The sequence below is a fragment of the Ailuropoda melanoleuca genome, chromosome 1 (genome assembly GCF_002007445.2).
Source record: "Ailuropoda melanoleuca isolate Jingjing chromosome 1, ASM200744v2, whole genome shotgun sequence".
NCBI classification, from domain to species: Eukaryota; Metazoa; Chordata; class Mammalia; order Carnivora; family Ursidae; genus Ailuropoda; species Ailuropoda melanoleuca.
The window spans coordinates 122,795,516-122,821,266 of NC_048218.1; the positions used below are offsets into that span (position 1 = coordinate 122,795,516).

General features: G+C 41.2%; 1 protein-coding gene across 7 annotated transcripts in view; it reads left to right on the plus strand.

The window, feature by feature from the left end:
• Nucleotides 1–25,751, plus strand: part of AMPH (amphiphysin) — a 219,518-nt gene that overhangs the window by 108,356 nt on the left and 85,411 nt on the right. For all 7 annotated transcript variants that reach the window (XM_034665790.1, XM_034665814.1, XM_034665808.1 and 4 more), the window contains exons 3-5: nt 14,469–14,523; nt 22,892–22,986; nt 25,146–25,241. In XM_034665790.1, the coding sequence (XP_034521681.1) occupies nt 14,469–14,523; nt 22,892–22,986; nt 25,146–25,241 (246 nt within the window). The remainder of the gene's footprint in view (nt 1–14,468; nt 14,524–22,891; nt 22,987–25,145; nt 25,242–25,751) is intronic.

A 25,751-nucleotide genomic window follows, 5' to 3' on the forward strand; every position in this document is an offset into this window, starting at 1 on the left:
GTCAACTAACAAGTATTTCCTGCCTGAGGTCTTTCCAGCCTCCTCAGTCAGCATCTCTCTTCCTCTATATACTCCTGTAGTACATCTTCTGTAGTTCATCTGATAACTCTTGTTCCATTTCTCTATATGACAGTGTATCTCTGTTCTCATTAGATTGTGAAATATTTAAGGGAAGACATCCTGTCTTAGTCATTTAAAAAACTCTTCTGTGCCCTCTAGCACCTGTTAGGTAGGTACTCACTAAGTATATGCCTCCTTGTCACACATATTCTGTCTTTACTCTTTGTCTTAGATATCCCATGCCTCCTCACTCCTTCCATATCAGAGCCTCTCTTCATTGTCATTTACTTTACCTATCTTATCTTAATTTTTGATAGCAAACTAGCCTCTGGAGAATGTCTGATATGGCCTGGAGTTGATTCTAACCTGGATTATCAAGACTAGAGTGAAGTTCTGGCCCCTCCCTGGATTCTGAAGTTGCCCTAGTTCCATGCTACTCCATAAATATCAGCTGGCACATACATTATTTTCAGTCTTCCAATAGCTTTGTTTACACTTACTAACTTAATATAATAAATACTTTTAATTATGCAAAAGGATGTTTTTCATTTTTCAGTCCTTGAAACCCAGCTATGTTCTCCAAATTTAGGGTTTTTTTTTCATGTATCGTATTTTGGAGCAAGCTCACTCTTCTCTGATAGGACAGTGTTTTTACCACAGAGCATTAATATATTGAAGTGATACCAGTTAATTGCTTCTGAGAAACATAATTGTTGAGTCTTGTTGCTTGAATTTATACTGGGTTTCCATTAAAGTTTAAACTCAGTGACCACACAATATTCTGTAAAAGAATTTATATGTGTCTGTACCTCTGGAAATAAAGTTTCCCTAGAGATACTCCTAGTTCTAGCTAACTGTATGTTTCTGTGGGAATTCTGTAATACTGAAAACCATCTACCTGAACATAATAATAATTTAAAAAAAAAGAAAAGAAAAGCAAGGGAATGACAAATGCAACATTTGGGAATAGTGAAGAGAAGGTGATAAGGAGCACAATGGTTTGAAAACTTATTTTTATAATTCTGTATCTTAAGCTGTTTGGGTATGCAAATATGTATTTTACTATTATTCTTTAAGATGTACATATACAAAACAAAACCAAACCCATCTTAATGTGCATATATTTTCTAAAACTTAAAATGTTCTCTCTTAACATCAACTTTGAAGGAATTTTGTAGGTTGACAGATGATGGCATGTGGATGCATGCTTACAACAATAATATGTAACTGTTTAGACATCCGTCTGCCTTACATTTATTGAGTGTCTTGCCAGGAGTATATCTAGGTCTTTGGGAAACTTCAGTAAAGACAAAGATCACTTCTGTTGTGGATCTTATATTCCAAAACATGGAAGCAAACAATAAAGCAAACATCATAAATAAGATTACAGGGCACCTGGGTAGCTCAGTTAGTTGAGTGGCTGACTCTTGGTTTCAGCTCAGGTCATGATCTCAGAGTCGTGGGATTGAGCCCTTCCTCAGGCTCTGTGCTCAGCATAGAGTCTGCTTGAGATTCTCTCCCTCCTTCCCCCTCTGCCCTTCTCTCCTCTCCACACACACACACACACACACACACACACACACACACACACTTTCTCTCTCAAATAAATAAATAAAATCTTTAAAAAAATAAATAAGCACATTTCATTGTCTTCTAGAAAATGGTGAGAATTATAAAGAGAAAAACAAGTTTTTTTGTGTAGGTAGAGAATACATAGAGCAAGGTGAAGGGTATCAGGAGGCTTGGAAGCAGCAGGTTTCAAGTTTTGCTTTAAAGAGGAGCAAGTAAATAAAACTGTAGTTTGAGGGAGGAAGTCAGGTCAAGAGAACATTTTTCTTAAGATGGCAAAAATATATGTACCAGTGGGACTTATTTAGCATAGAAGGAAAACACGATGAATCACAGAGAAAGGGAAGAACAGCTGACTCATGTCCTTGAGAGTGCAGGAGGAGATAGGATCTTGTACACAGCTGGAGGGACTGCCATGAGTTAGGAGCTGGACACCCCATCGAAGGTAACAGGTAACAGGCCCTATGGGTAAGTGTATATTGAAAGCATTTCTTGGCTGACCCAGCACATAATTGTTGAGTGTCTACTATGCACAAGGCATTGGAATCAAAATGATAACCACATCAGTCATAGTTCTTGTCCTTGTCAAGCTGGTGGTTTAGGGTGCAAAAGTCATCTTGTTTTTACGAAGTTTAAGTAGTAGAAAAAGACACAGGATTCTGACAAAGTACAGTTCCTGTACTTCCGTCACGATGCATTTGGGTATCCTAGTTCCACCACTTACCATTAGCACACAGGTTTGCTCTCACTCCAATTAGTATTCTGAGAAAAAATGATTTCTACACCTTCCGACCATCCCATTTCCATCTAGACTCCCTAGGCTCGATGGGTGTCTACCAGCCGTTGCTGCAAAGGCTCTCACTTTAGCATAACTCATATGGTGTGCTAAACATCCATGAAATGGTTTTGTGCTCAGCTATGAGACTCTTAGTTTAACTGATTTATACGTAGTACATTCAGTGTATGGCAAAGAGAAAGGGAATATGATCCTGGCCACTAAGCCCCTGGTTAAGACTGCCAGCCTCCTTGGTAATATTGTTTTTATGGAAAAGATGTGTTTTATGTGTATAGTCTTGATTTAGAGTCCTTTTTTGGTAAGTATAATCCACTATGATTACCAATACAGTTGACTTCCGTGGGAGGGATCAGAGAGTTGAAACCTGTAGGTGTTAAGAGAATGGATTTGCCCTTGCTCTGCAAATTCCCCTACATTTTTCTATAGTCTCTGGTTCATTTCTGACACATCCATTCATCCTCCTCTGTTTTTGTTCACTGGCTTTTAAGGAACAAGATGAGTTTGCCTGCTTCCTGCGAATATTCGCGTGTTGCTGTCCATAGTCCTAGAGGGGAGAAAGAAAACAAAAACATTCATTGGAAAACCTGTCCATCTTTTACCCTCTTTACTCTTACTTGTTTTATTACATCTATAAGAATATCTTTTCAGGTATGGTGTATATAAATAAAAAGATTTAGTTGAAACCTCACCAAAATTTGACACAGGTATCAGTTCGTGCCACTCCCTGTGGTGCCTGTTCCCCATTTGAGAAATCTCTTCCAGAGGAAGCTCTTTGTGTTATCACTCTGATGGTTTCCTTTCATGTATCTTGTGCAGTTACTTCTCTTTAACTGTATTTTCCCTTACTACATTAATTAACCGTGCCAACTGGGGAGGGTTTCGTATCCCATTCCTCAGCATTGAATTAGAGACCAGTTCCGTATGTTTTCCACTTCCCTGTGTGAAGTAAGCTTGTTATCTAGTTTGGATGTTCCTCTCTAAATGATCCCCAGATTGACTGTATTGTTGTGGTAATGGGATGCAGAGAATAAGGCACATCTCTCATCCAAGCCCAGGAAGACTGTCTGAAATGGTCGTAAAAATCTGCCAAGACGCGCTGCAGTTGATTTTCAGGTTTGCATCAGTATTCTTGGTCCCCATTGTTTGTGGTTATCTCTCATAAGTCACCCTGTATGCCCCATGCACACTGTGCATTGGAGTTGCTGTCTAAGTGACGGAGGCATTGGAAGGAATGTCTGATGCTGACGGACTGAAACCTGGAGCCGTGCATGTTTTTAACTGTCTTTTTGGCCATCTTATAACAGCTACATCAACACACTAAGTGTCAATTACATTACAAACACAGTGACAGACTACGCGAGGGGTTCCCAAATAACCATCAGAATCACCTGGAGGCTTTACAATAATACTGACTGCTGGGACCCCATCCAGATTTCTGAACCAGCTCTAAAGAGCCATCATATGTTAGTAACAACTCAGATGCAAGCCTGAGATTATACCAATACAGTAAAGATAATGGCTTCCTTAATTGCCCATGTATTTGAAGATGTTCCTAACCTGGACAGTTATAGGAATCTTCTAAGGAGCTTTAAGAATTGACACAATTCCAAGCCACATCTGGCTGGCTTGGCTAAAAGCAGTGATGAAGTGTTTTTATTATTAAGACCTCCCCCAAGTAGGCTTATGCATCTATAAAGTGTTTTGCACAAAACACTGTCTCACTTGATTCTCATAGCAGTCCACAATTATAATTCTGCTTTGCATATGAGAAAACTGAGTGTATGTCAGAGAAGCTTTCATTTTGGGGATGAACCTGATTATTCTTTTGGCCATTGCTATTCATGCTGTCTTATTTCCTTACAGTAATTTATCTTAATGGCTTGATTTTTCTCATATCCGATGTTGAGTGGCTCTTACATATCTGCATAAATTACTCCCATGCACTTTAGGATCCTTTATTACTGCGACATTTAAAGCTATCACAAAAATCTTTCTGAAAAACAAAACTGTGTATTTGAAACTTCGAAGTACAAATAAAGGGAAGCATTCTAAATTTCCAAGTAGCTTGTTTAGGGGGGGGTTTGCATATTCCTCATGAAGATACTCCTTTGTAATATAAATATAGCAGAACTTAAGTCAGTCAGACATCTATGAAACACCGACATTTTGCAGTTCCTCTTAAAAATATTTCATAGAATAATGATAGCGGCATCCAACATTTATTGAATGCGTACCGTGTGCCTGGCTCTCTGCTGATACTTTCATGGACTGTCTCCCTTGACCTGCATGATAGCTCTTGGAAGTAAGTTCTATTATCATCTTTCTGTTACTGATGAGGGATCCTAGGCCTAGAGAGGTTAGGTGGTTTGCCCAAGCTTGCAGGCAGTAATAGCAGAACTCAGATTTTAAAGCCCAGCAGTGTGGTCCCAGAATCCACCCATTTAACCACTGTGCTATATGAACCCCGTGGAATATACTCTGGGAATTGTGAGCTTTTGAGAGAAACAAGTGAACAGTTGGTATTTTAATTTCAAGATTAGGACCATATCATGAGAACACAGAAGACAGTGTCTTGTGTTAAATTATTCTCATTGATCAACAGTTGATTCTTCATGAACAGCCTCATTTATCCTCAGCTGTCATCCATGTGTTTGTAGCCTGGGGACACAGGTGATGGAGGGCAGTGAGGCCTGTGGGCTCCGGAGGCAGATTACAGAGTCTGAACCATGCAGACCCCCCAGGCTGTGGTACTGGCGTGCTGTCTACCAGCGGTGTGTCCTTTGGGCAAGTTACTCAGCCTGTGTGCCTCGGTCTTCTCTTTGTGTGCTGACTTCCGGAGTTAATTTGAGGATGATGAGTTAATCGGGCTGCGACACTTGGGATAGTATCTGGAACAAAGGGACCACTCGGTAAGTGTTAGACTTTGGGATCGTGTTGCCATACTACAGGCTTCTTTGAGAATATCATTATGAGCTGAATTTTGTTCCCTAAAATTTAGATATTGAAGTCCAGGACACGTCAGAGTTGTGACTGTATTTGTAGACTGGGACATTAGAGAGGTAGTTTGGATTAAATGAGGTCATCTTGTGTGGGTCCTAATCCAGAATGACTGATGTCTTTATAAGGTGCAGGAGAGACACCAAGGATACATGCATACAAAGGCCGTCTGTCTGCAAGCCAAGGAGTGAGGCCTCAGGAGAAGCCAAACCTGCCAACGCCTTGGTCTTGGACTTTTAGCTGCCATAACTGTGCAGAAATAAATTTGTTGTTTAAGACATGCAGTTTGTCGTATTTTATTATGGTAGCTCTAACATACTAATACATCATAAATGGCAGTTTCAGGAACATTCTGATGTTATACTGTGACTAGTGTAGTGATTGACAGGGCACCCCCTTCCCTCTTATTAATATATCTCATTAAAAACTTGATGCAGCAGTTGCTTTTCTCATTTTTTACAGCCTGTCTAATTTGGTCACAATGCAACATCGTATACATAGAAAGGGACACTGAACAATAAGCCATTGTTGGGGTGGAAATCCCATGGAGTTTCCCTGAATTTCTGGGTTGGCTTCCTCCCCACTATATTAAATACTGTGCTCTAGGTATTAAGGCAAAGGTTGAAAAGATGTTTATATAATCATCTTTTGATTCAAGTCTACACACAAACACACACACGTGCATACACATGCACAGAAAAAAAAAATGGAATAACTTTTCAGGGATCACAAACTCAACTGCCTAAAAGCAATAAAGCATGTCTCACGTCTTATCCAGCCCGCATGTGGTGACTTTAATAGTTCTAACTGGCACTTCTGTCCCCTTATGCACACAATGGGTTAGCTTACCAAAAGACCAGAATAGAGATCTGTATGAACTCATAAGGGAAATCTATGGAAAATTTGTATATGGAACTACTAGTAGCTAGATTGTTAGTTTTGTTTTGTTGAAAGGTAAAGAATATATTAGATTTGGTTTTCAGATTATAAATATTCTTGGAGTTGTTGACAAGGATAGTTGAAAATTGGGCCAGGAATCCGGGATAAAATTGTGGAAACCGAGATGTTCTCTGCTGTCTGTTACATGTCCCTATACCCTCTAGCCTCCACTGCCATTGGCCCAGATTTCAAAACCCATTTAGGTTTCCTCTCTCTCTTGTAGCTTTTGCATTAATATCTGCCAAAAGCAACTTATTAAATGGGGAAATTTTTAAAAATAAAATCAGTGCTAGGTTCTTAATGATGGCTCCTGTTAACTACGAAGAGTTCAAAGCAAGGAAACAAAACTGTAAGTTTTAGAGACCCTCCTGCATTTACCTTTGAAAATCTATCATCTTCCAATTTAAGTACATCTGAGCTTGTCATAGCGAGAGAGCTCTGTTTCTTCACAGACCAAGAGTGCCTGTAGTGTTCAGTAGCCTCAAGTTATCTTTGATCACAAGTGGATTCAGATTAGTCATCTGTTAATCAAGGTGCTGATTATGGCCTTATTAAACCTCATCTCCTTGATAATCTAATTTTCTTCTAAGCTTCAAAAGTGATAAGAAATCTTATTAGCATTGCTTTTAAGATTGAGTTAACCTGTCTGAACTCTGCGAAATTGGGCCAGTTTTAACTTGGTAATGTTACTTAGCCTTTTCATGAGAAAAATGTCAGTAAAGGCCAAAAATAATAATGTAACCATGGGAACTCCTGTAGGCTCATGATCAGAGATGAGACGATAGGACTTACCTTTGTGAAATCATAACTTTGTCACATTTTATCTCTTCAGATCCAACTCTTATATGTCAGTACTGTTGGCTTTCTATCTGAGCATCAACTCATAGTTTCTGAGAAATGAAAGTTAATGAAAATATTTCTGTAATGTGTGTGGTGTTTTCTTTCTCCTGTGCATCTTTTTCTTTTTATGACAAAAGTTACCAATAAATGTAAATCAGTACTACATTTACCATATTTTAACAAGTCAACTCAAAAAGTCCTTGCTTGTTTAATAGGTAATTAATACCTATTGTTGGAGGTGTTTGGCTAGATTTGTATAACCTTACAAATGAAATCCGCTGGATTTGGTTTTGCAACACAGTCAGCGCTGTAATGGTACCTGCCCTTGCACCGGGTTATCATGTACATGGTGGTACATGGGCATGCCCCCGAATTTTCAGTGATTGCTGCCCCGAGTTTAGTTCCTTAGAAATTATTAATTCATTCTATGCATTGTGTCTACAGTTCAGTCAAATTAATGCCTCAACTATGGCTTCTTTCTTCTGGGCAGAAGTAACAGGGTTAAAGGTAAGCTAACAAAATTATACCTCTTTATGGCTCCTGAAGTTCTAGGCATTAGTATTAAGAAATATTAATGCTTCAGAATTTAGTGTATCTAAACAATAAACAACTGGACTCATGAATCATCAAATGTCCATCATCACAGCTAAATGCAGCCTTGTTTTTTAAGCCCAATGCCTTATAGGACTTTGAGACACTTCTGAGTTTTGGAGTCTGTGGTAGCTCTTCTTACGAGGGTCCTGGCTCACTTTGAAGGAAACCTGTTTAAAACTCATCTGTTCACTTATCAGAGTGCAGTAGGAAACTTTGATGCAGTAATGGTCCTTTGATATTACATAGGTTAAATCTTTAGGTGAAGAATGGAGCTGTCCGGGGTGCTGAAGAGAGACTTTAAATGATATCTATCCAGGAGCCCAGCATGTCTGGGAACAGGCCCCCCTCACCCTTGCCCCCCGCCCCCATCTACCCCAAGACATATATACGAATAATTAAGGAATTGGTTATACTGAGGACCATCCTGACGTCAAACAATTTGGAAACAGAATTAAGTATAGAATGTGAGTTTTTTGTATTGAGTAACACAGATATCTGAAACCTTCCATGATGCTGTGCCTGCATGTTCTTTCTCTAACTATTTAGTTAGATTTTAAGTTTCACTCTAATCCTTGGGGGAGGATATGGCTCTCATGAGTAGTGCTTACAGGAGGAAGGGAAGAAAGCAACAGCTTCAAGATACCACTCAGCAAGGGAATGAAGAGATTTTTTTTTTACTAGAGGCAGTGATTCTCAGACCTTTGTAATGTTTTAAAACCATGTATACTTTTTGCATGCCTGTTGATTTTTTATTATCTCCATGATGAAACCCAAAATGACCCTGTCTTGTTTTCCAGGACAGCTGGGAAGCAGGGAACTAGGGAGACTGTTTCCTTCTCCCTAGCCTTACAAGAGTGTGACACCCAAGGGAGTGCGTGGGTAGAAGAAGCTTTAATGAGGAAGGAAAACAGGCTGGCTCCCTTGGGCTGTGTGGGAAGAAAGTAAGGACCGGCATTGTCTGGGCTGGAGAAGCAGCAGCTTCTGACACTGATAAATGATTCAGTTGAAAAAATAAATGAAGAACCCTCAACACCAGAGCCACGTTATTATACTATATGCCAGGGCAAGGAATTTTGTGGGCGTGAATCCTTCTTAGATCATGTCCGAGGAGGAGTATGAGTTGGCAATCAGACAACTTAATTATAAAAGACTCATTGGCCTCATCTTACCTTAAGCCCTGAGGAATATGTGACCATAAGTTAGAATAATAATTTCATCTTACCTTATAGAGAACAGCGTAAAGAAATCAAAGGGAAAATATACCATATAGTTGTAAGTTGTGGAATTTTGAATCTGTTTTCTGCACCATACATAATTCAAGACTGAATTACTGAAATGGTAATTTTCAGAGGAATATGGAACGATTTCAGATGCAGTGAAATCTGAGCATTGCTGTAAGAATTTATTTCTAATTTAAAACCTCTTTGTGATTCACATAGAATAATGATGTCAAGAAAATTTTATTAGGCAGTAGGTTTTGCAGAAGAACTACTCTGTGGCATATTATAGGTGAGAAATTTCTCTCCAGAGCCTTTTACCTTTTTGATTCAGGCAGAATTTTAGATGCAATTCAGTATGGTTATTACCAAATGATTTATGAACCTTAATAATCATGAAGGAAAATTAAGAATTTTAATAATTGGAAAAAAAGTTATTTAAATCAGCCTTTCAGTTTATCTGCTTAAATTGAACCCATCTATTTAAGCATTTATTGTCTAATTTGAACTTTCTGCCCCTCTTAGATTCCTAAAAAATTTCTTCTGGGATTCTTATGTCATTTTTAAAAAATGTTCATTGCTTCCCTTGGGCTAGGGGATTGCAGTGTTTGGAGTGAAGCCTGAATTTATTTCATGCTCTCTCTTGTTTGGAAAGAAAAGGCGATTGTGGGATGAAGTTGACATGCTCTGTTTCTTAAACATTTGGGGGAAAGAATACCCTTCCCCACTACTTTTTTTTTGCAATTTCCAGAAACCATGAACGGTCGTGGCGACTCATAAAAATCAGTTGCAACAGCAGGCTTTCTATGGCTTTCTGAGGAGAAAGCATCCTCCTGGGTGAGAAACAAGCCCTGCCTAGCTCAGTGCCTAGCATACTTGCAGGGAAGGACTGTGAAGGGTGGGAGAGCAGAGCTCCAAAGTAGACAGCTGAAAATAGGGGACGTCTGTGCCATTCTGTGTTTAATCTCTGTTTAATTTTTCTTTGTTCATCATAACAGGTGGCTTAATGGCTTTAAAAGAATGGTTTCTTCTCCATTTGCTCCCCTCCACCCTCAGTAAATTGATGTTCCAGAGAGATGCTTTGGGTGTATTTTGTGGCTCTCTGTGCCCTAGACAGACCATTAAGTACCCCAAGGTGTACATCTATCCATTTTGAGAAACATGGCCTTAGGGGATTCAGAGCCTCCTAATTGCACTTTTTAGGGCTGTAGGCTTCAGATCGATCTGGGTGTAGCTCTGTCCCGGTGAGTCACATGTCTGATTGCGGATATTCTCTCTAAATTAAATGCCATCTATTAGGACGCAGGATCCTGGGCCTCACTTCTTCTCTCTTTGTACTATCCACTCCTTTCTATCACTTGACCAGCACTTGGGCTTCCATTTGCTAAACCCTCCACTTTGCCCTTAATCCTTCCAATTGGATTTACTTTCTGAAATGTTTCTGTCAGTGTCTTTCGTGCTTTTCTACTAACTCTATTGACTTTTTTTTTTTTTTTCTGTTAGATTTCAGGCTTCTCCATCTTTCAGCATTTCCAGTAGTGGTGGTGAGCCATTTTCTCCGGCCATTTAGGGCAGGGGATACTGTGGCAGCAACACATTAGTGGCTTTCGGCCACAGAGATTGCTTTTTCGCTCGTGAAACTGTGAATGGCAGCTGTGCTCCATGCTCTCTCCAGTCCGTGATCCAGTCTGGAGAAGCAGCCCACATGTGGAGCGTTATAGGACTCAGGGTGGAGGGGAAAGAAATGTTAGGACTGTGAGGGCTCTTAGCTGCTCAGGAGTAGGGCGTGGCACTTCCACTCACATTTCATCGGCCAAGGCTGAGGTTGATGGGCAGGAAGTGTAACCCTCCCTCAAATCAGATCGGGTCATGGGGGGCAGAGGAGATTTGGCAATGATACAGCCTCCCACAGCCTTATCTTTTCAGCTTAGATACTCAGAATGGGACAGAGTGCCTGTCAGATCATGGATCTTAAGTATGGGGAAGATGTACTTCTTTCTTCCCCAAATGCTTTTTGTGGTGGTGGTGATGAGGGAACAGAAGGCAAGCTGAGGGGGCGCCTGGGTGGCACAGAGGTTAAGCGTCTGCCTCCGGCTCAGGGCGTGATCCCGGCGTTACGGGATCGAGCCCCACGTCAGGCTCCTCTGCTATGAGCCTGCTTCTTCCTCTCCCTCTCCCCCTGCTTGTGTTCCCTCTCTCGCTGGCTGTCTCTATCTCTGTCAAATAAATAAAAAATCTTTAAAAAAAAAAAAAAAAAGAAGGCAAGCTGAGGACAAAGCAGAAACTGATGCCCTGTAACCCCCCCCCCCTTGGGATATATGTGACATTCCTCAGGCACTCCTGGCTGTGCTAAAGGACAAAAGAAATAGTTAACCTATAGATACCACAATCCTGCAAGATTTAAATCTCCCTCAGTTTACAAATGTTTTAGCAGTTTACAAGAACAAAGCATTTCTACCAATAACCTAGCTTCCGGAAGGGAATGTAGATACAATTAAATGTCCTTATAATCTGCAGCCTACAGGAAGTTCCCAACCATCTTCATGTTAATGCCTTGCTAGAGGGCAAAACCACCTTAATTTGACATTGGCAAGGCCTTCGGTATCTTGTGAATCTTCTTTAACATATGAAAGTATTTCCTCAACCTTCCTTTTTCCTTACCTTCCCCACCCCCATGGTATATAATCAGCCACCCCTCACGACCCCGGTGCAGCAGCTCTTTCTCCCCACGGGTCCTGTCCCCGTGCTTTAATAAACCACCAATTTTGCACCAAAGACACCCCAAGAATTCTTTCTTGATCGTCAGCTCCGGACTCCACCCCATTGAACCTTGTCTGTATTCCGTAACCTCATCATTGGTATGGACCTCGGTCTAAGTCCACCTGTTTTCCTTGGATCCTCTTCATCCTCTACATTTCCCCAAGCATTGATCGTCAGGATTTTCTGTTTGTTCTCCTCATCCTTTCCCTACAGTTTTCCACTCTTATGTTAATGTTTTGGAAATCCAGAATGGTTTGATTTTTTTAATCTAGCTTGTGGCAGTTTGCCTTCACGTGATTTTTCTGGATGGTTCAGCAAAACAAGGGAAATGTAGAGTTTGATTTTAAACCATGTGGACACACTTTATATACTATACCATGTAGGAAAATTGTCTCATTCAGAAGCCCTTTGAGGTCCAGCCATAGTCTTAAACACTCCTTTTCAGAGTTTCTTTGTATTAATCACTGTCTTTAAATGTGATGAGCATTTTATCTTTACATTGTACCCCCGAATACTTGGAATGGTTATTGCAGAGCTAAATGTCACCTGCTTTGCAATGCAGTTTTTATTGGTGAGGGAGCAGAAGGCTGGCTGAAGACAAAGCATAAAGGGACACCCAGCACCCCCCCTTACCCCCCCACTCCTGGGTGGGACAGTTGTGACATTCTTCCAAGAAGCCCCCCACCATCTTAATGCTAATGCCTTGCTAGAGAGGGAAAACAACCTTAACTTGACAATGGCAAGGCCTCCGGTATCCTGTGAGTATTTAACATATGAAAGTACTTTCTCAACCTCCCTTTTTCCTTACCTCCCCCAACCCCATAGTATATAATCAGCCACCCCACACAACCCCAGGACAGCAGCTCTTTCTGCCCCCAGGTCCTGTCCCCGTGCTTTAATAAATCACCATTTTGCACCAAAGATGTCTCAAGAATTCTTTCTTGGTCCTCGGCTCTGGACTCCACCCCACCGAACCTCACCTATATTCTAAAACCACATCATTAGTTCGATCCTTCAGTTCCTCTACTAGATTGCAATTTACAGAAGGAAGTAGGTTTTTTTCCCCCTTCATACCTACCCCCTTTTTTTTGCTAAATGCTAACAATGCCTGTTGAGTTGAATATGACTATTATAGCTGCTTTTTTATTAATTACCAAGGCAGGGTCATTCTGTGAGCTAGCTCTCTGTAAGTTTATTAAATGATTCTGCAGATAAAGTGCATATTTTAAAAATATTTTCAATTGTAGTGCCCTAGTACCTGCCCTTTCCAAGCCCACTGGATTTAGTTGCTACTGTCTGCGAGGGCGGCTCTTTGCCTGTGAGCTTTCTCTAGCAACCCCAGCAGCAGCCCCCACCCCACAACTGATCTGATGGGAGTTGATGCATGAATGCCCCACTTCCCTTGCTCCCCAGTTAGGCTATCTAAAGGCCATCTAACACCTTCTCCCAGAGCTCCCCAGTGGGACTGAGACTGGGCTGCCCACCCTGGTAACTTGCTTGATCATGCACCCTGTATTGGTGCCCATCCCCTGCCTGCCTCATTTCTCCACTACTTGCAATCCAATCTTAGTTTCAGAGTTTCTAAATCTAATCCAAACCAAAACAAAGATTTATATGTCAACTTTTACAGTTTCGGAGTTTCTCTATTTTGGTGACATCCAATAATAATATAACGCAAACCACAAATGTAGATTAAAAATTTCTAGTGGCCACATTTTATAAAGTAAAAAGAAAGAGTGAAATTAATTTTAGTAATACAGTTTAGTTAACTCAGTGATGAGGGAGCAGAAGGCTGGCTGAAGACAAAGCATAAGCTGACACCCTGCAACACACCCCCCCCCCGCCCCTCTCCTGGCTGGGACATGTGTGATATTCTTCCAGGAAGCTCCCAACTGTCTCCATGTTACTGCTTTACTAGAGGGAAAAACACCTTAACTTGACAATGGCAAGGCCTCTGGTACCTTGTAGGTCCTCTTTAGCGTATGAAAGTTCTTATGAAAACTTCTCTTTTTCTTTACCTCCCCCAACCCCATAGTATATAATCAGTTGCCCCTCACAGCCCCAGTGCAGGTCTTTGTGCCCTTGGGTCCTGTCCCCGTGCTTAAATAAAACCACCATTTTGCACCAAAGACGTCTCAAGAATTCTTCTTGGTTGTCGGCTCTGGACCCCACCCCACCCAATCTCTCCTATATTCCAAAACCACATCATCACTATATCCCAAGTATTACCATTTTAACATGTAATCAATATAAAACCTATTAATTAGTTTTTTTGGAACGAAATCTCTGAAATCTGGTATTGTGCACTTACAGTACATCTCCATTTGGACAAGCCACATTGCAAGCTCTAGCCACATGTAGCTAGTAGCTACCATATTGAACAGTGGTGATCAATTTCCAACTGTTGTATTCCATAGATCAAAACTGAGGGACTTGCTGGCTCTTGAATATATAGGAGGCTGTCTGGTGGGTCATAGTTTCCATTCTCAGCAAAATCTTACTTGCCTTTACTTTTAAGCTGAATAAAACCTCTATAAGTGTTTACACTGATGGGTGCCTTGTTTAGTCTGTGTGTACATATTTATGTTCTTTCAAGAGTGAGCCTCCGTAATAATAACTGAGACTTATTGCCTCTCATGTTTCCATGCAAAATATAGACAAGATGTTTAGCATCTCTGTGTTCGTGTGTTTTTCAGGCAGAAGGTACCAGGCTTCAGCGAGAACTACGGGGATATTTAGCAGCTATCAAAGGTAATGTGTGTGCGTTGTTTACTGCATGTTACGTTAGTAAGCACAGATTGTTCTTGAAATAATCTGAAATTCACGAGTGGCGGGATTAAGTGTTAATTACAAAGCCATTTGGTTTTCTGGCAAGATGGGTACTTGAGCACAGGTGCTCGTTCCACCCACTCCCAAATTCCCATAGAAATGATAATCAGAATATACAAGAAAAAAATGTCTACTGTTATGCTGGCAACGAGGAATAAGTGCCTCTCACACCAACGATTTCTAGGAAGCATTGTGAGATAGAGTGAGCTTGAGACCTTGTTTAAGAAAAGCTGCAACTGGCTTATATCCTAAGGGAGAGCATGTCCCAAGAGTAGATCACTTACAGACTCACACGTAAGCCCACCAGCTGGAAGGGGCAAGGAGTCATGGTAGAGGCAGGGGGAGGGTTATCAGAAATCAAGGCCCTGGATCACCTGTAACTTATGGGGACCAGCTACACTTGCAGCTCTGTCACAAGATGGAGACAGAGAGGCCATGACATTGGTTTTTGGCCTCAGCCACGCAAGGCAAAGTAATGAGGTGGGTGGTGGAAGGAGGAGAGGGCAGTAGGGAGGTGTGCTCCCTTCTTGCCTGCTGTACCTTATACAGCTGCTGAGATGGATCCAGGTACACCCATGGATGTGATGGATCACAAGGCAGACTTCGAGATTAGTGAGCGGAGAATGGATCATGTGCAAGGGGGTCTTGCAACAACTAGTGAAACACCCAGAAAAAAATAAGATTCTCAAGCTCGTTCTCTACTCCCTCCTTCTCAATTACAGATCTAGTAAAGAGTTAAATATGTGTACAAAGTGATGTCCTGAAGTACTAGACTAAAATACAGTAGACTTAGTCTCTAGTCTCCAGTGATAAGGTCTTTATGAGGGCAACCCAAAAGACAGATACCATAAAGGGAAAGATTGAGAGATTTGACCTCATAAATGTATCAAACTTACATGTATGTTTAAAAAATTATTTTGACAACATATTTAATGAAAGCGAGCTCAGTAAGTACACTAAATGAATATCAGTTGATTAAAAGAAAAAACTAGGTAGAACATATGAAGAAAAATTGCCGGAGAAGAACCAGGAGATGGGTACTAAGTGTGAAAAAAGAGTTTCAAGTTTCAAAAATAGTTTCAGTTATCCTCATGGATGGATAATCAACGAATATTAAAGAAAATCAAAAAAGTCATTTTTCTTCCAAATGTTCAAAGACATTAAAATTAAAAAGACCATAATGCATAGCATTGAAAAAGCTGTGGGGAGCAGACCCCTTTTATACACTGCTCGTAAGACAACTTTCCTGGAGAGCAATTTGGCAAAACTCTCTAAATGTCTCTTTTTGGGGGGAGAGGTGTGCCTTTTATGTCTTTTGACACAGTAGTTCCAGTTCCAAGAACTTATTCTAGCCTTCTCATTGTGGAAGTGTGAAATTGTTTCAAAGATAGTGATAAGTAATAAAATAATAATCTTTTTTTTTTTTTAATTTTGTTTATTTGACAGAGAGAGAGAGAGAGTGAGCACAAGTAGGCAGAGGGGCAGGCAGAGGGAGAGGGAGAAACAGGCTCTCCACCGAGCAGGAAACCCGACACAGGGCTCAGTCCCAGGACCCTTTGATCATGACCTGAGCCAAAGGCAGCCGCTCAACTAACTGAGCCACCCAGGCACCCCAATAAAATAATCATTTTAAGAATAAAAAAAATTTAGTCATAATAATAAAACATTAGTGACATTGATTTTTAAACTTAACTGTATTTAGGCTTGTATAAGCCAGGCATATAATTTTAATTCTCATGACAACTCTGGGTTAGGTACTTGTATCGTCTTTATGTTATATACAAAAAAGTGAGGCCCAGAGGGGTTAAATAGCTTGTTCAGGTCATGAACTGGTAAACAGCAGGGCCAAGATACATACTCTGGTCCACATGTCTCCTGAGGCATTGCTTTTTTATAAATTGAAGTATAATTAACATACAGTGTTATATTGGTTTCAAGTGTACAATACAGTGATTCAACAATTCTATACGTTACTCAGTGCTCATCATGATAAGTGAATTCTTAATCCCTTTCATTTGTTTCCCCCGTCCCCCCCCACCTCCCCTCTGGCAGCCACCAGTTTGTTCTCTGTATTTAGGAGTCTGTTTTTGTTTGTTTCTTTTCCCCCCTTTGTTCGTTCCTTTGTTTTGTTTCTTAAATTCCCCATATGAGTGAAATCATATGGTATTTGTCTTTCTCTGTCTGACTTATTTCACCTAGTACCCTCTAGGTCCATCCTTGTTGTGGCCTTGCTTTTTTTATCTACTGCCTTATCCAGTGCTCTACTATTGGTAGAGCACTGGTTTCACAAATTCAATTTTGTATGTACAAATGGAGTAGTAATAACTGACTGTTACTTTGGAATGAACACGTCCTATGTGCTAGGCTGTGTGTTAAGCATAGCCATATTACCTCTTTGTAACCACCTGACACAGCTATATGATAAATGGCAGCCTTTGTTTACATTTGTAAAGAAGAAAGTCTCAGAGAACTTTCACAAATTCATAGAGCTCATACTTCACTTTTCTAAAAAATTTACCCTAAGTATTTTAATAGTTCCGTCAGAAAATAGAAGGCACTCTAGGTATTTCTTTTACTATTGGTTTAGGATTTGAGCACAAGATGCCATGTATTATTTCAAGCATAGGATTTTTTTTTAAGATTTATTTATTTGCGAGAGAGAGAGAGAGAGAGAGAGAAAGAGAGAGAGAATGTACATGAGAGGAGGGAGGGGCAGAGGGAGAGGAAGAGAGAGAATCCTTAAGTTGACTCCCTGCTGAGTGCAGAGCCTGACGTGGGGCTTGATCCCAGGACCCTGACATCATGACCTGAGCTGAAATCAAGACTGAGCCACCCGGACGCCTCACAGGATTTTCTTTATGTTGGCTGATTTTTTTTTTTTTTTAATTCAATGTTGGCTTTTTTTTAATTTTTTTTTTTTTTAACGTGGATAAATTTGTTGAATGACTGAGTGACTTCAGTCTCCTTCTCAAGTTTCTGTATTTGGTCAGTTTTACATGCTTAGTAGAAAGATGGCTATTTTAAAACTTTAAGACTGGAATAATTCTTTTCCTTACTAGTGTCTAGGAGAATCCACTGAGTGAAATGGTAGCTCCAGAGAGACACTCGTGCTTTTCAATGTTGCAGACTGTGTCCTGCTTCCACTTCTAATGGTCACATCCCCATATGAAAGAGAGAGGACCTTCCAGCAACTCTTCTCCAACACGTTTTGTTAACAAATGATATTCCATAAAAGGAACCTATGTCTAAATTACTTTGGTCAAGGCTGATTGGAATGAATTTTCCAAGAGAGCATACTTACTACAGGGCCCTTACTATGTTAACATAATCTCCAGAAGCCCTATGCGTGTGCAGCATTTTCCAGGTATTTGATGATGGAATGCTTTTCTCTTCTCAAAGTCATACCAAGTATTAGGGTTCTTTAGTTCTTTAGCACAGTTTGCGTTTTGGGAAACACAAGGAAAGACAAGGGGTAGGCATTAAATAAATAATAAATTTGGATTTTCAAAGGGCTTTCAATGCCAGTTTTTCTGGCTTTCACAAAAAAAAAAAAAAAAAAAGGAACACTAGCTAACTAATTGTACTGTAACACAGGCAGCATTACAGAGGAAAGAGATCATGCCCAGAGAGTAATGGCTCCTGAGTCCAATCCCAGGGGCAGTGGTGGGAAGATCACCAAGCTCTCCGCTGACTTAGGTTCCTCATCCATAAAGTGCTCCAAGTGCTCTGAGAAGCCCTCCAAATCTCTACCACTAGGACTCTGGGGAATAGGGTTATTCTTCATCTTATGATCAGTGATCTCTGGGTGCCATTCACCTCTGTAGGTCATTATTGTTTCTGCTGATGCTTGGGCTTTGCGAGGTAGATCTTACGTTCTCAGTTATTTTAGCAGCAAATGTTGCATTGAGCCCTGTGTATGGGTGCAACGCTGTTCTTGGAGTGAAGATGCAGAGATGAACAAGACACAGGACCTACTGTCATGGAGCTGACAGCAGAGATGGGGAGAAGGTTAAATAAACAAAAAGGGCAGATATACATAATAACACATACTTTAACACAAGTGTGCGTGCGTTATGTGTGTTACAACAGAGGACAGGACCCCCCCCCCCCCCGAAGNGGGAGACCAGGTTGGGCCTTCCAAGAAACTTACAGTTAAATGGACCCAGGAGGGGAGTGTAACTAGTTATCAAGTGAAATGATATGCCGGAGACTGAGGTTGATATTTGGAAGGACTTTCCAGATAGAAGAAGCTACATATACAAAGGTCCAGGAGGCAGCAAGAAGCTTGGGCTCTTTGGGGAACAAGTAGATCATTGAAGGTAAGCAAGAAACTGAGATGGATGAGACATGGAAAGGTAGGTATGCTTACGTATCATATCATATTGGGGTTTTAGTCCGTCATCACGGACAGGAGACATTACATTACTGTAGGCAAGGGAATGCATCACATGAGCAGATTAGCATTTTAGAAAAATAGTTATTGCGGTTTTGTGGGATTCAGGCTAGAGGAGATGAAGCTGCAAGGACACTTCTTAGAAGTCTAGTCCAGTCTTTAATAACGATAGTGAAGAAAAGCTAACATTTATTGAGCACTTCTGTGTGAGCCACTGATACAAGCTTTTACTGCCTCATTTCATACAGTGTTAACCAAGGCCATGGCACGTACTGTCATTTAAAAGTAGTGTACACTTTGGAAAACTGAGGTCTAGGATGGTTAGGTAATTTGCCTAAGATCACACAGATGATACGTGTTGGAACCAAGGTTTTAACAAAGGCTGATGGACTGTAAATAATAGTTTTAATTATTATGCCACGATGCCTTCAAAAATATATATTTTTTAAAGATTTTATTTATTTAACAGAGAGAGACAGCCAGCAAGAGAGGGAACACAAGCAGGGGGAGTGGGAGAGGAAGAAGCAGGCTCCCAGTAGAGGAGCCTGATGCGGGACTCGATCCCAGAACGCTGGGATCACACCCTGAGCCGAAGGCAGGCGCTTAACGACTGAGCCACCCAGGCGCCCCCAAAAGTATTTTTCATAATGATGGCTGACATTTGAATGTGAGCTTTGTAGAAGTACTTTGTTCAACCGTTTACATGGATTATTTGATCTAATCCAAATGATAGGTGATGCGTATCCAGTTCAGGGCCGTGGCTGTGGGCATGGAAGCAAGGGTCTTCATTTGAGAATCAGGCAAGACTGGTGTACCTTGGTGATATATTTGCTTTGAGAGGTTGAACCTGGGATGGCTTCAGTTTTCTAACTGGGACAACTGGGTGAGATTCCTGAGGATTGGGAAGAGGAATAGGAAGAGGTTTTGTCAGAAGTTCTGAGTGTGTTTTGGGCATGTGAAGCCTGAGGTACCATCCAGGGGGAGGTGTCCAGTAGGGATTTGGAATCAAGAGTCACTGGCATGGGGGTGACAGAGGAGGCCAGCCACAGAGGTAATGAGCACATAAGAACTTCCCCTCCACGGAGCGTGGCCGAGATGATGGCATCACAACTTATTAGTTGTATGTGACTTGTGTGTGAGCATGACCAAGCAGGAGGGTTGACTGTCCTCGAGCCATCTCACATTCTGCCTCCCCTTCCTGCCTCCCCCCACTCTTGCTCCTATATTTGCTCTCCTTAAATCTCTAGGGGAAAGACTTCCCATCCTGCTTTCCTCTGAGCCACCTGCTGGCTTCTTAAACGGCTCTCTTCTAAATAATGGGCAGAGCTGACAGATACTTAAAATATTTTAGGTACTCTTGTAATGGTTTATAGCTGCTGCTCGTTATTGTCATAATGTATTTTAGCTGATGTTATTTTTAACTAAAACGTACACCCTCAGGCTGTACAAAGAGGGCTCTTGTAGCTCTGTAATCTCTGCAACAAATCTTTGAGGGTGAAAATAGAAGCTCGCAAATTTGGTTGCAGAGGGAAAGAAGATGTTGCAGTAAATGCCTTGGAGAAGGTCCAGAATTTTAAAGCAAGACACATGGTTCCTATCCAGTAGTAAAATAATTATTCTATGTGTACTGTTGGGCACCTGTCTTGCGGTTTTGGAAATCACTAATCTTTTAAGAAAATACTGGACATAGATATTATTAAATGCCAGAGGTAGCATTTAGCATCTCCTCTGCTTTGATGTTGCCAAGCTACTTTGAAGGGAATCTGGGTTTAGCTTTTTTCTCTCTCTCTCTCTCTCTCTCATGCTCTGTCAGCAGAGTAGATTCTAAATCCCTAAAATCTTTGCCATTCTTTAGGCCCCTTTAGAGCAAAGCTTGTGTCTTGTTCACCTATGTGTCCATCCGAGTACTTCCTATGGGGAGTTCTAGAAACACTTTCTATGTCAAAAAGGATTCTTTCCAAATTTTCCATCACTACTTATCCACTCAGAGCAATTAGTAGTTATTTTTGGCCACTGGGAGGCATATTTACTGTGACATTGTGCTTTCAGCCCCACTGAGTAAGGTCTTATATAATTTTATTTTAAGCTTACATTCACAGTTTTATTTTTCACTGCACAGGTTATTTGTCCTACAACACCATCCTTTCTTTTTCTTCCTCTTAAGACCTTAAGAACCTATCTACACAGCTGTTTATAATTTCCATCAAACTTAAGACAAAGATTTAAGAGAAACCTTCAGGAGCCTTTTGGCGTCTGAATTCTGGAAGGGTGTCTACCAGTGACTGACTTTCCAGGGGTCCATTTCTTAGCAGAGGCTTGCTGGTCCTTGTGGAGGGGCGAATGTAGGTGCAGGAGATCAGGTTAGTCTCCCTCAGCAGTGACCACACGTACGAGAGGGGGCATTCTCATTAGGGGATTCATTCAGAGTGCTGGGGGACACTTGCAGTTTTTGCATTAATTTTTGGCGCTCTCTACACCTACATGCCTTCACGTCATCGCTGCTGGGGCTGCTTCTTTTGGTCCCCAAGTCGTTTCAGCTGGTGTGGGCCGTACAGTGTGTTGTCGGGGGTGTGCTCAGTGATTTGCTCCATGGAGAGAGGGTTGCAGGCTTTCCTACTTCATGGGGCCTAGAAACCTCCAAACTTCAAGGGCACAGACCAAATCTGTATCTGCATCTTATCGGAGGAAGGAGAGTGGGGGTGTTCCCTGCCCAGAGAGAAAACGTACTCTGAAAATTACCATGCTGACTTTGTATCTACTCCTCAAGGATATACTTCTGTCACGTCAGACATCTTTTATGTTGTCCTTTTCTCATGGTTGAACCCAGAATCGACTCCCTTAAATCCAACAAGCATCTAATTGAGTCTAGATGGTTGCAGCTTTCGGTTTCAGGAAAGCTTTCCATTGTGGAGTCATGGGCATTAAGTTTTATGAGATGCCTTTCGTTTCTAAGGAAAATTTCACGTCCCCTAGTGACAAAAGCCAAGACACCAACTGGGCCAGGTCTCAGCTTCCAGCCGGTCGGGAGGGTTTGGTGCCAGAGGGGAAGCTTCTTCAAGTTACCAGCCAAAGCACGCACTATGAACTGTTCTCAGCCCTGTGCTGTCTCCACCCAACCCACACTGTACCCTCCATGGTTTAAAGGGGGGTAGAGCAGAGACTGGAAAAGATTTGGTGATACTTTCCATCACCGTGTTGCACAAGAACGCTTTTTATCTTTCCTGTTCCTTAACAACCATAGTTTTTGCAACACACACCAAATGTATATCTAATGAAAATTCTGACCCTCCAGACTTAAGAACTCTAAGCTGAGGATTCTGATTTAAAATTGTATGTGTAGCTTTTAATGGCTTTAGAAAAAGAAAAACTTTCTTTTTCTTTTTTTCTTTTGAAAATGGCTAGGCCACTTACACCACTTCCAGCTGTTCTGCCCTGGAATCCTGTTAATTTTGCTTCAACCTGCTTCTGTGGAAGGCTTCATTTCTTAGATTTAAAGTCATTTAGGATTAATTTTATTTTTAGATCTCCTTGGTCTTGTGGATGAATTATTTTAGGCGTCCTGTGTATTTATGTTTCTGTGCCACATCGTAAGTGATGGCATACATAAGAGAACACATTACTATTGTTGTTTCCAGAATTGGACACCTTGTTCATTTTTTTCAAGACTCAGTATCTGCCATTATCATGCAAATAAGAAAATGCACAATGTAATCAGATACGTTAGAGACCCTCATGGAAAGTTGTGACTACAGATGGAAGTAAAAGTCTTGCCTTCATGATTTTTCCTTCAATGATTAGTGGGAAACTCAAGATTTTTCTGTCTTGGAAAAGTAGGGGACAGAGGAAGAGGCACCTCATCCATGTCTATGCAACCAGAGTTGTTTTCTCCAACACTAGGCATGCAGGAGGCCTCGATGAAGCTCACCGAGTCGCTGCATGAAGTCTACGAGCCGGACTGGTATGGGCGGGAAGATGTGAAGATGGTTGGTGAGGTAAGAGCTAGGATCAGAGACCATAGGAGACCTGGGGCACTTCTGCCAGGGTGCCAGCACGTTCTGCTTAATCATGATGGTGCACCGTGTACCTGGAAGACACTCAGAAGATGCAGTTCTGCCATCCTGATCAGCCCAGACTCCTAGGGCTTAGCGAACCATTGTGAAACTAGTGGGGTAGAGAGCTGTGCATTAAAGATGCATTTTCTTCAAAATAAGAATAGTGTTTTCCCATCCTTTTCTACACATCTTAGCTCATCTCAGCAGCAGAACTGGCTCAGGGCATGATTTTGTGTACGAACTTCACCCCTGTGTCCCTGCTTCCCCCATCCCTTCTTGAAAGCAGGGTCAGGAGGCGCAAAAAGCATCTATTTTGCTTGAATGCCACTGGTCCATTTGCTGGTCTGCAGAACCTAAAGACAGATGCGGTCAGTCTGCTAATAGGAATGTGACTTCCAGAAGCCTTTGTCCCTAGACATGTCTTAACACCTGAAATTCAGTTTGCAGCCGACGGCCATCTGGCTGGCGGGAAGTGAGAAAGTGGGCATTTTCTGCTTTGCAGAAGGCCTAGTGGGGTGGAGACCAGGAGTGGCCTCTGGATGAGGTTGGAATGAGTTCTCCCACTTCTCAGGCTGTGGTGTCCTCATCTGCAAAGTGAAAATAAGAACTGTGCCTAATAATAACATATTTAAAGCCTGTGTATTCACTTATTGGTATGGTGCTCAGTACATGTCATTATTACTGGTGTTAGAAAACCACCTGTCAGGGCTTCTCTCATATACAAGTTCTTTGTTAAAGAGCAGTGCTTGTCATGCCCACTCGACATGAGCTCATTGATTCACTGATGAACATTGAGGCACAGAAGACCTAAGGGATACGGCTGCCCCGGCTTGGGAGAAGGTCTGATGTGTGATGTGCCGACCGTCTATGTGGCCTTTGGAAAGATGGGTTAACGGGGCAGCCCCAGGCTGCTCCATGAAAATTCTGATACCGCACATTGATCGTCACAATCTTGTTAAGATTGAAAAAAAAAAGAAAAGCCCAGAGATTTATTTTTAAGGAAAGTCCTTAGCCTTGTTACCCCTTTAGAAAACTTTCAAAATACGAATCTGGCAAAACCAGCCTCCACACACCACTTTCCCATGCAATTACTAAGTAATTGCTTTTTCTCACCTTTCTTTAATATAAAGACACCGTTTTAATATCACGTTGTTAAATGCTTACCTCATATTATAAATTTCTGATGAATGGTATATGATAAAAAATTGATCATGAAAAGAATTTTTAAGGGAATAATAGAAACTTGTGTTAATAGCTTTTCAGAACACCATGTGGCATTCTGTGTGTGACGGATGCCACTGTTGACATTAATTCCTTCAGAAAATGGCTGCTGTCCCACGTTGGTCCTTGGAGGCCCTGCTAGGATTTTTGGAACCTTTAGTTGCAGATCCAGATATGGGCTATTGTGATGGTGAAGGACCTGAACACGACATGTTCAGGGCATCTATTCACATCAGAAGAAGAGCCTTTTCATGGGGAGGATTTAAATTTTTTTGTTGGCATAAATTTCTTGAATTGGAATCTGTAACAATGAGGATCAGTATTTGAAGTGTGAAAAAGAAACAAAAGCAAGTAAGGCCCCAGAAGTGGTTTTCCAAAGATAGAAAGTTATCTCGCTCTCGTAAAAGACTTTGGAGTGAGCAGCCCAGGTATGGTGACATCAGGGGCCCATCTTTGCCATCCTTGCTGTGTCCTCCTCGTTCAGTATGACTCTCTGAGCACTGGCCACCGGCTCACGGCTCTCATTTCTGCACTCCAGTTGGCAAAAGGAGGAATCAAGGAAGACAAGCTTCCTTTTAGGGGCACCTGCTGAAAGTTCATCCCTTTGGCCAGACCGTAGTCTTGTGGCTACACTTAGCTGTGACACAGGCTGGAAAATGTAGTCTGCATCCTTGATAGCCTGCATTATTGATTAGAACTGATAGCCAAATTGCCTTGAAGTTTTATTGTATTGTTACATAATCCACGTTTTTTCTTAACATCTATTCGAGGAAGTGCTATTTATCTCATTTTATCGTTCCTGATTTTTTTTAAAAGTTTGGTGAAAAGTATCCAATTAAAATCATTTAGCGGTTATCTCTTTATTTCTCTTCTTTCAGAAATGTGATGTCCTGTGGGAAGACTTCCATCAAAAACTAGTAGATGGGTCCTTGCTGACACTGGATACCTATCTGGGCCAATTTCCTGACATAAAGGTATTTTACTTTGTGTCTATAAAGGGAAGAGTTGAATGGTTCTATGTACTTATTGAAACATGGGCAAGAGATAGTGGAATTCAGAGTCCTCAAGCTGACATCAAAGATGGTAACTTTTCATTTATTGAAGCATGGAAGTTTTATCCTGTTCCTATCGGTTTTAAATGAAATGTAGCCACAGAAATCACATTTTCCCCTTCAGCGAACTGCTTCAGCTTTCATTTCTCTACAGACGTCTTTTTAATACTCTAGATATAAAATTGCAAACCAGATACCCCAAATTCCAATCTTCTTTATGTTCCAACTTTTTTATTGTGTAGCATTTGATAAGAATTTCCATTAGGATAAACAGTGGTCTCCAGGAAAGGAGAAACTTCATTGCAAACCTGAGAGTAAGATCTGATCTTTCCTTGTTTACTGTTCAGACCACACCTGCATATGTTTTCTCTCCTTAAAATTTTCTGGTTCGGATTACACTGTTAAGATAGAAGCATTTCAAATGCATTAGCA